General features: G+C 42.4%; 1 protein-coding gene across 1 annotated transcript; it reads right to left on the bottom strand.

Annotated features, from left to right (window-relative positions):
* Window positions 1-7,411: 7,411 nt before the first annotated feature.
* LOC147980047 (protein FAR1-RELATED SEQUENCE 5-like) lies at window positions 7,412-12,393 on the bottom strand. Its single transcript, XM_087515450.1, has 8 exons — window positions 12,235-12,393; window positions 11,221-11,283; window positions 10,114-10,446; window positions 9,953-10,050; window positions 9,467-9,849; window positions 8,739-8,917; window positions 8,056-8,332; window positions 7,412-7,941 (listed from the first exon to the last, which is right to left on the bottom strand). The coding sequence occupies exons 1-8, from the start codon at window positions 12,391-12,393 to the stop codon at window positions 7,412-7,414; spliced, it is 2,022 nt and encodes a 673-aa protein (XP_087371576.1).
* Between the last annotated feature and the right edge of the window lie 790 nt (window positions 12,394-13,183).

The raw sequence follows: 13,183 nt of genomic DNA on the forward strand, positions 1-13,183 counted from the left end.
GTAAACCGTTTCTTTTTAGCACTAGTGTTCCTATGTGACCTTCTCTGTTTATAGAACCTGAACTTCAACTGCTAGAGCACCTGAACTTCCATGACTGGCCCTTTTTTGTTCCCTTTTGTATCTTAGAGTAGTTTGATATCTGACCTGCTATGTTTACTGTATTTGGACTTCCATTATATGTCAGTTGTGATAGCTGACCTTCACTGATTATGCAATCTGAACTTCTGCTGATTAGGTATTTTGTTTTCTACATGATTTCTTTTTTGTAGGCTGTTGATGATGATGCTAGGGTTGAGGAGGATGTTTTACCTGCGCATGAAGCTGCTCCTGTGCATGAGGCTGCCCCTGTGCATGAACCTGCTCCCGCTAGTGGCGTAATAGTTGATGAGGTTCATGGCAGTGAAAATAAGGTACCATTTTTTCTTGTCCATTTGTCTTGCTTGCCCTTGAGACGGACTTGCTGCCCCTGTGCATGAGGTTCAGTCAGCCCTTTGTAATGACTTTTTGTTTCTTTTTTGCAGCAGCAGAATGATGATGTTAGTGTTGCTCCAAAGAAGGTTCCAGACATGTCCGTCTCAGGCACCGGTTGCTCCGACGGGGTGGTCCTAACTGAACATTTTTCGTCCATTGGCGCTGAGGTTTCTGATGCTGAGCAGGGCAAGACAAATTGAGACATCATTTTGGAGAAAGATCATGTTGAGTCTGTTGTACAAACTAGTGGTAGTGCTGCTGCAAGCCCGGAGAAGTCTCCTGCAGCAGAGCCATCAGTTGATGTTGATGCTGTATAGGCACAACCAAATGTTTTTCTTGTTTCAGATTCTTCAGTCGCTCCAGCTGCTGCTGGTGTCCTTCCCGACGACGCTGCAACGTCTACTGGAGACGATGATGAAGATACCGCAAGCGATAGTTATGGAGAGGAGGTTGATCATTCCAGTGCTGCCACTGGTCTAGGCAAGGATCCATGAAGAGAGGAGCATACTTCTCTCTTCTTTCCCCATCCCCTTCCCTCTTTGTTGTTTGGTTTAGTCCATGATATCCCCTGTGAACTGCCTGTGTGGTCTAAGTTGAACTTCTGGTTTTGTTGTTTGTCGTGTGGGTTGTAAAGAATGTTAAGTGAACCTGTTTTGTATGTGGGTGGAGGTTTGTAATGCATGGGTTGTGATGTCTATGATGTTGTGGTTTTATCTTTTCTGATGTAGCAGCTAAGATGTGCTTATGTTTTGAATGTTTGTGCTTGAATGTTGGTCTTAATTGAAATTGTCATGAATCTATGTGCTTTGAGTGTTGCTGTTAATTGCTATTTTCTTTTTGGTGAGCAGATAGCGACCTTGTTGTCGTCCGAAAGAAGGTTGATGACTTTTATTACAGTGTAACTAGGCTTAGGAATGATCGTTCCAAGAGGTGAGTGCAGGTGCTCAATATTTACATCATCCATGTACCCCCTGTGAATTGCCTGTGGTTTCTTACCTGAACTTCCCAACTCTATGTACCTGAACTTCTTGTTTTTTTTGCTTCTCTGGTGTTGAACTTCTGGCCTCTTTTGCACTGTACTGCCTTTTGTGATATAGCTGAACTTCTGTGTCTGCTCAATATTTACATCATCCATGTACCCCCTGTGAACTGCCTGTGGTTTCTTACCTGAACTTCCCAACTCTATGTACATGAACTTCTTGTTTTTTTACTTCTCTGGTGCTGAACTTCTGGCCTCTTTTGTACTGTACTACCTGTTGTGATATAGCTGAACTTCTGTGCTAACATTAGTTATGAACTTCCTGAGTTCCTGCTGCTGAACTTGTTTTACTTTCTATTTGCTTGTTTTAGATCAATGATTATGCTCCAAAACAAGGAGTGTTAAACTTTTGTTGAAGATGTTGCAATATCTTTTGGTCCTCGTGGAATGCTTCGATCTAATGTGGCTGAGTGTGCACTCTACTGTCTACATGCGAAGTACCAGGGATCGGATAAACTCATCCTGCCGTATTGGGTTTGTGTAAGTCAACCATACAGTGATTTCTTTTCTGTTTTGTTCGTTACCATTTTAGGTAAAACTTGTTTGTCTCATTTTTGTTTTTTTTTCATATGTTGGTGTTGTCTGCATTATTTTAGGACAAGATTTTCAAAGGTCAATTTGATTCCCGTGTGAGGAAGTACTTCATGGCGAGTGGTCCAGATAGCATGGATGCACATGATTTGGTATGCAATATCTTGTTCTTTGCCTCTGTATTTAGTTTTGCAGTGCGATCCACTGTGTTAATATTTGCTTTATTTTTCTTTTGTACCGTTCTGATATTAATTCTCATTTTTTAACGATTCGTGTGTGTATGATGCTTCAGGTTGTTTTCCCTACTTTTGACCCACCTGAGATTCCTGCTTCCATGGGTGGTGTTGGTCATTGGGTGTCGGTATTCCTTGACCTGAAGAATTCAAGGTTCCAGCTTCTCGATTCCTACTATGGACCAAAAGATGAATGTGCGGTACGCCTGTTTCGGCGGATGACCGACAACATCAAGAGGCTTTGGAAGGATGCCAGCAACGACAGGGAGACACCCTTCACTCCTCTTAGCATCGACCATTTCCCTCTGGATTGGATTGATGTCCCCCAGCAGCAAAACAAGTATGAGTTCGACTTTTTCTCTTTATCACATCTGTTTAACTATAGTTGTACTTAAGTTGCGACGTGTTAAATTTGTTGGCTTTATTTTTTTGTCCTAACACTATTTCTTTTACTTCGTTTGATGGCAGTATCGACTGCGGATTCTTCATGCTTACGAATGTTAATTCGTATCATGACGAGGTTCTTGCAAATTATTCCCATGAGAATATCGGGGATATCAGGAAGACATGGTTGTACTCAATCGCTTCTTCTAACCTGTTTGAGACAGACTTCCAAGCTCTGTTTGGCTACTACACACGTAAGTATTTTTGGAACTTGTACTGCTTACCTGCACTGCATCTTTTATTCTACCTGAACTTCATATTTTTTTTCTCTAAACTTGGACTTCTGCTTGAGGTCTGGCTGGGCTTCTGGTTTTGGAAGGAGAGGAGCATTTTCTTTGTACATGAACTTCATTTTTATCTTTTTTTAATTTTGCTTGTGTGTTTTGTTTCAGTAATTTCTGTCCTTCCATTGCTTAAATGGACATGAGCATTTTCTTTTCTAATTGAACTTCAGAGATGATGCCTTTCTATGGTTTTGTTAGCTGTGGTTGAATGATTTCCAGTTCATCGGTTTATCTTGAACTGTGCCTTTGGTTGTGCCTGAACTTCATTTAGTTTTTTACTGCAACTAATTTTTTTAGGTCAGCTTGAGTAGTAACCATGTCATCTTTATTAGTTGGACTGCACATTGTGATGTTCCTGAACTTCAGTTGTATTTCAATGGTGATGTTTTCTCTTCCTTTTTTCTTTGACAGTGGATCCGTTGGAGTTGATCGATTACCACTACTCATTCCTCGGGTCATAGGAATACCAGCCTAGGGAGGAACCGATGAGTACAGCTCCGATAGAAGATGATAGACCTCGGACCCTCATTCCTTCCAAGTTGGGGAAGCAGGCTGGTGGTATTCGTGGTACTCCAAAAACCCCTTGCTATAGGAAGGTTGATGCAGTCGAAGCAGCCGAAGCAGAAGTGATTTCATCCGATGATGATTTTGAGAAGATTGCTTACCCGAAGAATGTTAAATGTGCTGCTGGTACTGTTGCTGGTAGAGGTGGGAAGAATGTTGTGATTACTAGGAGGAAACCGGCAGTTGAGTCTGGGAACATAACTTCCTCCAAGAGAGCATCAAGATTGCCTTTGAAGTGGCGTTCTCCTGTCGCTCCCCTGAAAAAATACAGTTACCCTCATCTATCCGAGGCCCGGAAGTTGAAACAGTATGTGCTGAGTAAAGACGGTCTGGAGAAGTATTTTGAGTGAGTTTTCTTCTTCTTTAACTTTGTTGCTGCCAGAGATGCTACTCTGTGTCTGAAACTTCTGTTGTTGTAGTATGTGGGCTTCTATTCATTTCTCCCTTGCCTTGGAGTTATAGTGTCTGAACTTCTGTTTGTTGTATTGTCTGAACTGCCGTTGTTGTAGTATCTGAGCTTCTGTTTTATGTCTCCTCTTGCCTTTTGAGTTATAGTGTCTGAACTTCTGTTTGTTGTTGTATCTGAACTTCTAATATATTTTTTACCATCCTTTTGTATTCTGCAGGACAAGCTACTGCATGTTTACCATCCCTGGGAATGTGATTGACCTCACAGGACGTGTCCTTTATATGCTTTTCGGTGAAGGGCAGCAGATGGAAGGAGACATAATGGATTATCTCATAAATTTGTGGAAGGATAAGTCGGAGACCTCTGAGATTTTCACTAGTGCTGACAGGGTTGTACTTAGTCCCTACTTCATACAGGTTTTAGTTCTTTGCACCCCTATCTCCTTTTTTTTGCCTTAGTTTTGTTGTAGTGGCATCTGGGAGGTGTTTTAATTGTGTTTTGGTGAATGCTCAGTACTGCCTGGAGTATGATTTCTACGCCGCAACAGTTCCAAAGTTTGATGCAGGAAAATCTGTTGGTCTCCTCCCAATGTTTGTTCGCAAGGAAGAAGACCTTCTTAACGCAAAGCTGGTTAGTTTTTCATAACTCTTGCTTTTTTTAATTTCATGTGCATCCTTTTGCTGAGTTTGTCAAGAAGTTTTTGTTCATGCCAGTTCTTGGGTACATATGCTTTATAGTTTGTGTTCACCGGTCCTTTCATTCTTTTGCAGGTTTTCTTGATTCTATTCAAGCCAATTGGCACAACGGCACACTAAAGTGTGTACGTGGTGAATAGATATCGTGGGAACATTGACATCCTTGATTCACTTTCTTACGCTAATATGGAAACGTCGTGAACGAGTTTCCACGGGGACTGCCAAAATATCGTGAGTGTTTCTTAGCCTGAACCTCCTTTCACATTCTCTTGTTTGACATGAAGTTTATTATGCCTTGTGTTGACAAAATATGTTGTTGTCTCTGTTTTGGTAATACTGCTTAAACTGACTGTCATTTAGAAGTTGAACTTCTACTATTTTGTTTAGGTGGATCTTATGCAAGTGTCGCTTTTTTATGTACCTGAACTTAACTATTTTGGTTAACATGTTTTTGACTTCATCTAATTTTGTTATTTCTGGCAGATGAAGAGATTTGTTGGGTTGCTCGAGGAGGTGTATGGCAAGGCTGCATACAAGGCGAGCAAGCAGCCTAACTGGGTGACTATTGCAAAGAGGCCGACTTTCATCGATGTTCCGAAGCAGAAGAGTAATGATTGTGGTTTCTTTGCCATGAAGTTCTGCTCTTCGTATGATGGCGATGAGGTTGTTGAAGATTTTGGTGATGTGGAAGTATGTTCTGTCTTTGTTCTTGTCTCATCATCCTTTGATTATTCTTGTGTGTTTTTGCTGAGACGCTCCTGCTGTGGTTTTAGATATCCGTTACTAAACCATCATTTTCACCTTTCTTTGTTTGCAGGCTGCTGCAGATGACTGGAAGGCTGAGTTCATGCACACTCTGATTTTTAGCGAGAAGAATGAAGTCGTGCGTTTAGAGCTCCCTAAAGAGATCCAGTCCTTTGGCCCGTGAATTCGAAGCATTAGTTTCATTGTAGATTTGATTTCGTACAGATTTTTAGGTTTGATAATGATTGGAACAATTCCGTAAAGATTTGGTTGTAAGAATGTTTTTTAGTGATTTGTGTATCTATAGGTGTAGCACTATTACTTATGATATTGTGGACAAATGCATTTGGTGTGAAGAATGATTTGGCTTTGTGAATTTCAATGTACTACGTCGTTTTTCAGTATCCATGTGTTGAATGTTTTTGCCCCAATAGATGTACCTGAACTTCTGCCTCGGTTTTTGGTTGAACTGCTTGATTTTTTTGTGTTGTTTATTTTTGGGCTCCCACAATATGATCGTAGACTTGAACTTCTGCTTTGAGATGTGGCTGGGCTGCTGGTTTCAGATGGAGAGGATATTCTGTGTTGTGTAATGTATTGGTAATGTTCAACCCAACCAATATGTATGCTTTTGCGTAGAATCTATTTTTGTTTTTTGTGTTTGTTCAAGTGCGAACGTATTTCATATGTAAATATGTGCAGAAATATTGTTGACGTTTCTTTATCTTTGTTGCATTGTACATGAACTTCTGCACGTATCCAAGCAGAACTTCACATTTGAACGCGTTGTCTTAGGCTTGCTAACCTTAGTTTATGCGGCGAAACTTTATTTTTTAAGCATATTCTTTTCCTACATCGATTTTACATACCAGAACTTCTTCTGTAAGCTGACATGAACTTCAAAACTGTATGATTATTTTGCTGGTTGCTCTTTCATGCAATACAGCACCAGCACATCACTTCCTGCCATAACATACCAGGACTTCTGCAGTAATATTACTTGAACTTCACAGTGTATGTTTTTCAATTTATTACTGCTTGCTCTTTCATGCAATACAACACCAGCACATCACTTCCTGCCATAACATACCAGGACTTCTGCAGTAATATTACTTGAACTTCACAGTGTATGTTTTTCAATTTATTATTGCTTGCTCTTTCATGCAATACAACACCAGCACATCACTTCCTGCCATAACATACCAGGACTTCTGCAGTAATATTACTTGAACTTCACAGTGTATATTTTTTAATTTATTACTGCTTGCTCTTTCATGCAATACAACACCAGCACATCACTTCCTGCCATAACATACCAGGACTTCTGCAGTAATATTACTTGAACTTCACAGTGTATGTTACCAGGGGATGACATAATGTTCTGCACATTGACATGAAACAAGTTTGCATTGTGTTAATTGACCTATTCTAACTATTCATGAGCCTTGCGCTCCTCCTAGGCTTTGGTGGTAGAGGTTTTTGCTTGACATGTACCTCTTCCTCTTCATCGTCCTCTTCCTCTTCATCGTCCTCTTCCTCTTCATCGTCGTGTTCCTCTTCATCATCGCATTCCACTTCCTCTTCGTCTTCCTCTTCTTCGACGGTGTCTTCATCTTCGTCTTCCTCTTCATCTTCCACCACTTTCTTGTTGTTGGCTCTAGGTCTTGCTTTCTGTTTCTTCTCTGGCATTTTGCTTGTCTTTTCAGCATCTACGCGCTTCGGGCATGTTCTTGCATTATGTGGTTCATACTCCTTGCATATGCTACAAAGTCTGCTGCTTGCTTTCTTTGGGTGTGGTCCCTTCTTTTGTTCCTGAACTTTGGGCTGCTGTTTTTGAGATTTGGTTTGCTTGATCTCCTCAGCATTGTTTCTTTCCAATAGTGTTGGACAGGTCAGTTTGTTGTGTCCCGCAACCTGGTTGCACACATAGCATTTCTTGTGTCCAAGTGGCACTCCGTCCTCATCGTGCACGACGACTCTTCCTGCAGGTGGTGCCTTCATTTGAGCTCTCTTGTCACTTTTCTTTGCTGCAGTAATTTTCTTCCTACCCTTTGTTCAGAATACAACGGCAATTTCATCGTCTCTTGCTGCCGTTGCTCCATTGATTGGCCATCACCCTGCTTGCATTGGTTGGCTTCAGCGGCGGCATTGAGCATTTCAGCTGCATAATAATGAAGGTCATCTTCAATTTCAGCGTCCTCTTCAGCCATCCTTTCGTCAGCATCTGCTTGATTTGCTGAATGTATTGTATCAAGCTCTTCCACAAGCCTCTTGAGAACATAGTAGGCTCTGTCATATTGCTGGTCACATCTCATCGCTTTCTTGTTAACCATCAAATTCAGCTGCAGCAAGATGTCTTGCTTCGATAGCCTTGAGCTGCCATCCGATGCGGTTGTGTTGTAGTCCCTTGTATCAAAGGTTGGTTGTGATCTTGCAGTCTTTGTGTGCCGTTTGAGGATATACTTGCTTGGAAATTTGTCAGGCTTGATGTACTCCAGTATGTTCATGATGTGAAGGCAGAACAGGCCTGCATTTTTGTGATGAATGCAGAATACATAGTTTGTGAGCCAGCAATGAGTTTCATAAATTTTGATATGATACTACTAGTCTAGCTATTTAATGATCTTGTTTTTTCGCTCACCTGTGTGTGTCCAGAGCTTGCATTCACACTCATATATTTCCTTCTCTGGGTCAGCTACAACCTGAAATTCATGCTTTGACCAGGAAAATCTTTCTTCATCATCATTGCTAGGCTTGTTGTGGTAGTACACAAGGTACTTAGTGGGCTCTGCTGTATGGTTTGCGCGAAATAGCGTGGCCTTTCTCATCCTATTCCTCATCTCAGTGTACACGGCTCTTGTGTACTTGATAGACATGTCTTCCTCGTAGCCGTAAGTTGTTTTTATCACAGGATTGGTCTGCACATGTCAAAAAGTGAGATATTAGTCAAAGCAGAGTCATGGGTTTCATTTTTTTAAATTCAAAGTGCACATGTTTAAGGTAAAACAAAACATGATGGGGGTGTTTTGTACTTGTCATCATACCATGCTGGTCATTGTTTGCTCGTTCTCCTTCTACATCCGAGTTTGTATGCAAGCATTGACCCGCCTAGCAAACTTGTGTAGGTTTTGGGTCCCCTTGACAAACCCTTTCTTTAGCACGTGGTTCATGCTCTCGCTTCGTTGTGTGGAAGTCATTCTAGCACAGAAAATGTTCTTGTAATATGCCGAAATCCACATCTTCCTATCACTCCAGAGCTGCATCATCATCTGGTCGTTCTCCAGGTTGTACTTGTGCACGAGTTTAGCCCAGGCATCTTCAAACTCCGTTGGCATCAGCGGCCAGTTTTAATATAGCTGTGAACTCCTCTTTGAATGTTTTATACTTTTTGTACAGCAACGCGAGGTATTCCCTGTACTTCTTCATGATGTGCCAACGGCATAGCTTGTGGATGGTGTTTGGAAATGATTGTGGTATAGCTTTCTCCATCGATGGGCATTGGTCTGCATGAATTAAAAAAAATGAAACTTGATTCTTTTTTTGTACTGATGGTGAACTTATATTGTACAAGTACTTGAACTACACATCTTGGCAATATGGTATCTAAGAATGTCACATGTATTTTTTCTTTACAGCAGCGTTGCTGAACTTCTTTGGTATCAGTGCTTGAACTTTACAGTTAGTAGTAGGACAAACTAGTAGTGTCGCAATCAAATTTTTTCTTAAAGCATTGTTGTTGAACTTCTATGGTGGCACTGCCTGAACTTCACGTAAATAATTATATTTTTCTGAACATGCTACATATATTTATCTTACAGCTTTGTCCTTGAACTTCTATGATTCATGTATTTGAACTTCACATTCATAACTATTTTTTTTCTAAGCATGTGACAGATAATTTTGCTTTCTTGTACTGCTAGTTGGACTTCTGTGCTTACAGTGGTTGAACTGCATTCTTTACATTATTTTTAGACAAAACCAATGTACCCAACCAACACAGACCCATAGACTGAAAAAGATGATGAAACTTAAGGAGTTTTTTTTGAACTCACCTGTTAGAATGCAAGTTGGGTGCTTGTTGTTCATGCACCATAGAAATGTATCGAACAGCCACTTAAATGACTTTGCATCTTCATCTCTTATCAGGGCAACAGCAAATATCGTTGACTGCAAGTGATGGTTTGTTCCAACAAACACTCCCAGGGGCATATGAAATCTGTTGGTCTTGTAAGTCGTGTCGAATGTTACGCAATCGCTGAAGTCTTGATAGGCTCCTCGGCAACTTGCATTGGACCAGAAAATGTTTTTAATTGACTTGTCCTTGTCCACTTGGATGTCATAGAAAAACTCATCATTTATTGCCTTCATGTCTTTGAAGAATGAAACAAGTTTCAATACATCATCCAAATCATCTTTCCTTGCATTCATGGCTTTCCTGCAAATCACATGCAAACATGCATTTGTTTATTTTTTGCTAGCAAAGGGCTGTGAGTAGGATGCTATTTTACATTGTAGTATGTGGGTGTTTGAATACTTACTGGTTTAGCAGGTCTCGTCCGGTCATGCTTAGGAAGTAGCTTCCATCTTCATTTTCAGATAGCATGGACATTATTGTTGTGCGCTTGACATCATGGTACTACAGGAGCATTACGTACTCCAAAATAGTGGGGTCATAATTCTTGTGTGAGTGCAAAAATACCAGCATGTCATCAGTTTGCATGAGCTGGTGATTATGATTGTACTCAATGTCCACTGCCACGCATGTGCCATCCTCCTGCACCTTCACTCTCATTCTTGCATTGCAGCCCGCCCTCTGCGATGTTTTGTTTCGCTTCTTGTTGGCCTCTGAAATAGAAGATGTGTGTATCCCTTGGAAGGCGCAAACAAAATACTTGTGGTTGTCATTTCCACCCGTCTTCCTGATTCCAAAACCAGCGTGTCTAGCGTATCTGTTATAAAATTCCATTGCTTTCTCTACATCTTTGAATCGCATCTTTAGTCTTGGTATTAGATAATCCGGTAGATCTGGCGTCTGCAGAAAAAGAAAAAAAATAATCCAAACAGCACCTTAAAATGCAGTTTATGAACTTGTTATCCTGGAGGGAGCAGAAAATGTGCAGATAATACAAGATGCATATATAAATATTTTTTGTTTCACTTAAGTGCGTGTATGATCGCAACTCTGCTGGTGTCGGCTGCTGTCCCTCTGGGATGGGGCATGGCGGAGTAATCATAGCAGGATGCAGCAATGGATCACGAGGAGGAAGGAGGGCTGAAGATGGCCTCTCTCTTGTTTGCGTCCTTTTTGCTTGAGGTGGTTGTGGGGGTATTGCGATCCGGGTCTTGGTTTGCTCTTTTGTTTTGTGAAGCAATCCATCTACCTTATGCCCCGTAGAATTCTGACCTGTAGCAGCAGCAGCAGGATCAAACGGTGGTAGTGTGCAGATCACTCTCCTCCGTGTGTGTGTGTTGCTGTTGGATTTGTCCTGGGATCCAGTTTAGTTGCTTCGCTTTGGCATTGATGAGGCACACCAGGATAACCTCCAGAGTTACACGCACGACTTGAGCTAACCCCCTCCTCCATTGGCGTGCTTGGGAGTCTGCTGGTGGATACAAAGAATCCGCGGGGGATTTCCGGCGTCACCCAATCAGGTGGAGGCGCAAACCTGTGCGGATAGGGCTGTGACCCAGCATCTTGGAAGTATCCGTGTGATTCGGGTGTCATCCATTTTTGGTCTGGAGCATGTTGGTAATGCTGTTGGTGCGTTTGAGGTGTGACCCATTGAGGGGGTGGTGCAACGCGTACAGGCTTTGGATTGTGTACTTGCTGCTGGAAACTTCTAAGCTTCTTCATGCGTCTCTCGTCTTGCTGACATAAAAGAAAAAAAGTGTCTATTAGCACACAAGTTATATCTGCATATACCTTTGTAACTGAACTTAGCATTATTCACAGCCTGAACTTCTCATATAAAAGCGGTGAGAGCCATCACACTATGCACTGAGCCGAGCATCTGCCAATGCCTTTGTACCTGAACTGAGCACCCTTCACAGAATGAACTTCACATCATGTTTTTTAATTCTACAATATTTGATTACTTATATGTACCTGAACTGAGCACTCTCCACAACCTGAACTTCTTGTTTTGCAAAGGGGAAATACTGTCTACAGTTAAAAAACCTGAACCTTCATGAGTTTTTGAATGGTTGGACTGCTAGTGCATACCAACCTGACCTTCATGTCATATCACATGCATGTTCTATTTTCCTGTTTTTTTTTGCACAGAACCAGACACATACCAACCTGAACTCTAGCACACTTACTAGTTGAACTTCACATGGCTTTTGCACATGTGAATGTGAATGCAGGCAGATTTTATAGTGTTTGTAGCCTGGACTGAGGCTCACATACTACCTGAACTTCACATGTCTGTAAGCAGGCAGGCAGATTTTACAATGTTGTTCTGTAGCCTGGACTGAGGCTCATACACTACCAGAACTTGACATGTTTGTAAGCAGCCAGGAAGATTTTAAAAAAGCTTTTGTAGCCTAGACTGATGCTCACACACCACCTGAACTTCACATAGCTGTAAGCAAATAACAAACCGAAGGAAGAAGTTCAACCATACCCTGGCTAGAAGGTCGGCCAACCTTTTTCCAGCAGCTGATAGGCCACCTTGAGAACAATTCGTCGTGGAGGTATGAGAGGAATTCAATGGCAATCCATGTCTTGCAGAGGGCATGAAGTTCATCTGCACGAAGCAAGAAGGCCAGAGAAGGCAAGATTGAAGAAGAAGGCAAAATCGGGAGGAAGTTCATGTACTGTTGCCGCTGAATTTGAGGTCGCAGCAGATGCCGCCTCCGCGGAGGAGTTGCTCCGTTGGTCGCGTCGCTCGCCGTAGCTTGCGTCGGGCCGGTCATCTGGTCTGCCAAGGCTTCGGGCGGTGGTGATGGGACGAGGATGCGGCTTCCTGAAGTCCATGGCGGCTTCGCCGCGTCCAGGCGACGCGGGCTCCCTCGCGCCGGCGTCCGCCGTCGCTCGCTCGCCCGCGCCGGTGGCCGGCCAGGAGCTGGAGACAGAGGGGAAGCAGAGGACCCGGCCGGCCAGGAGCTGGGGAAGGAGGGGAGGCGGCGGATCCGGCCGGCCAGGAGCTGTAGACGGGGTGGGGGAGGCGGCGGATCCGGTGAAGATGGGCGGCGAGGAGGGGAGGAGGTCGGGGATCGAGTGGAGGAGCGGCGAGGAGGGGGGTGGGTCGGCTCGAGATCGGGGGATCAGGTGGATCGTGTCGGGGCGGCTCGGGATCGGGTGGGATGTTGTCTGGTTGAGCCGACAGTTCAGGGAAGTTCGGGAGGGGTCTATCAAGCCCTATATAGGGGCTGCTATGATCCAAATAACTATTCTAATCTTGGGATTAGAATAGTGTTGTATATATATATATCATGTGGTGCTGCATTAATTGTTGGATCTATTATTTTCCTTGAGCTTTGGAAGTCCCCATGTGTTGCGTGCTAACATTACACAGGGATGTTAATTTCTTTGTATCTTTGAATATTTTTGTATCGGTGCTAGAGTATAACCTTGAAACTTGGGCATGTGATTTATATTCATCTATATTTTGTGGCCACATTTAATTTCTACCGTTCCATGGTTTATGTCCAATTGTCCATCATCATGTATGGATATTGTCTTTTAACATTGAAAAAATTCTTTATTTGACACTATCTCAAAATTTACTTCCTTATTTGACACTGGAAAAAAAATTCTTCCCTAC

Source organism: Triticum urartu, chromosome 3A, assembly GCF_056163025.1.
Source record: "Triticum urartu cultivar PI428250 chromosome 3A, HENAU_Tu73, whole genome shotgun sequence".
Classification (NCBI taxonomy): domain Eukaryota; kingdom Viridiplantae; phylum Streptophyta; class Magnoliopsida; order Poales; family Poaceae; genus Triticum; species Triticum urartu.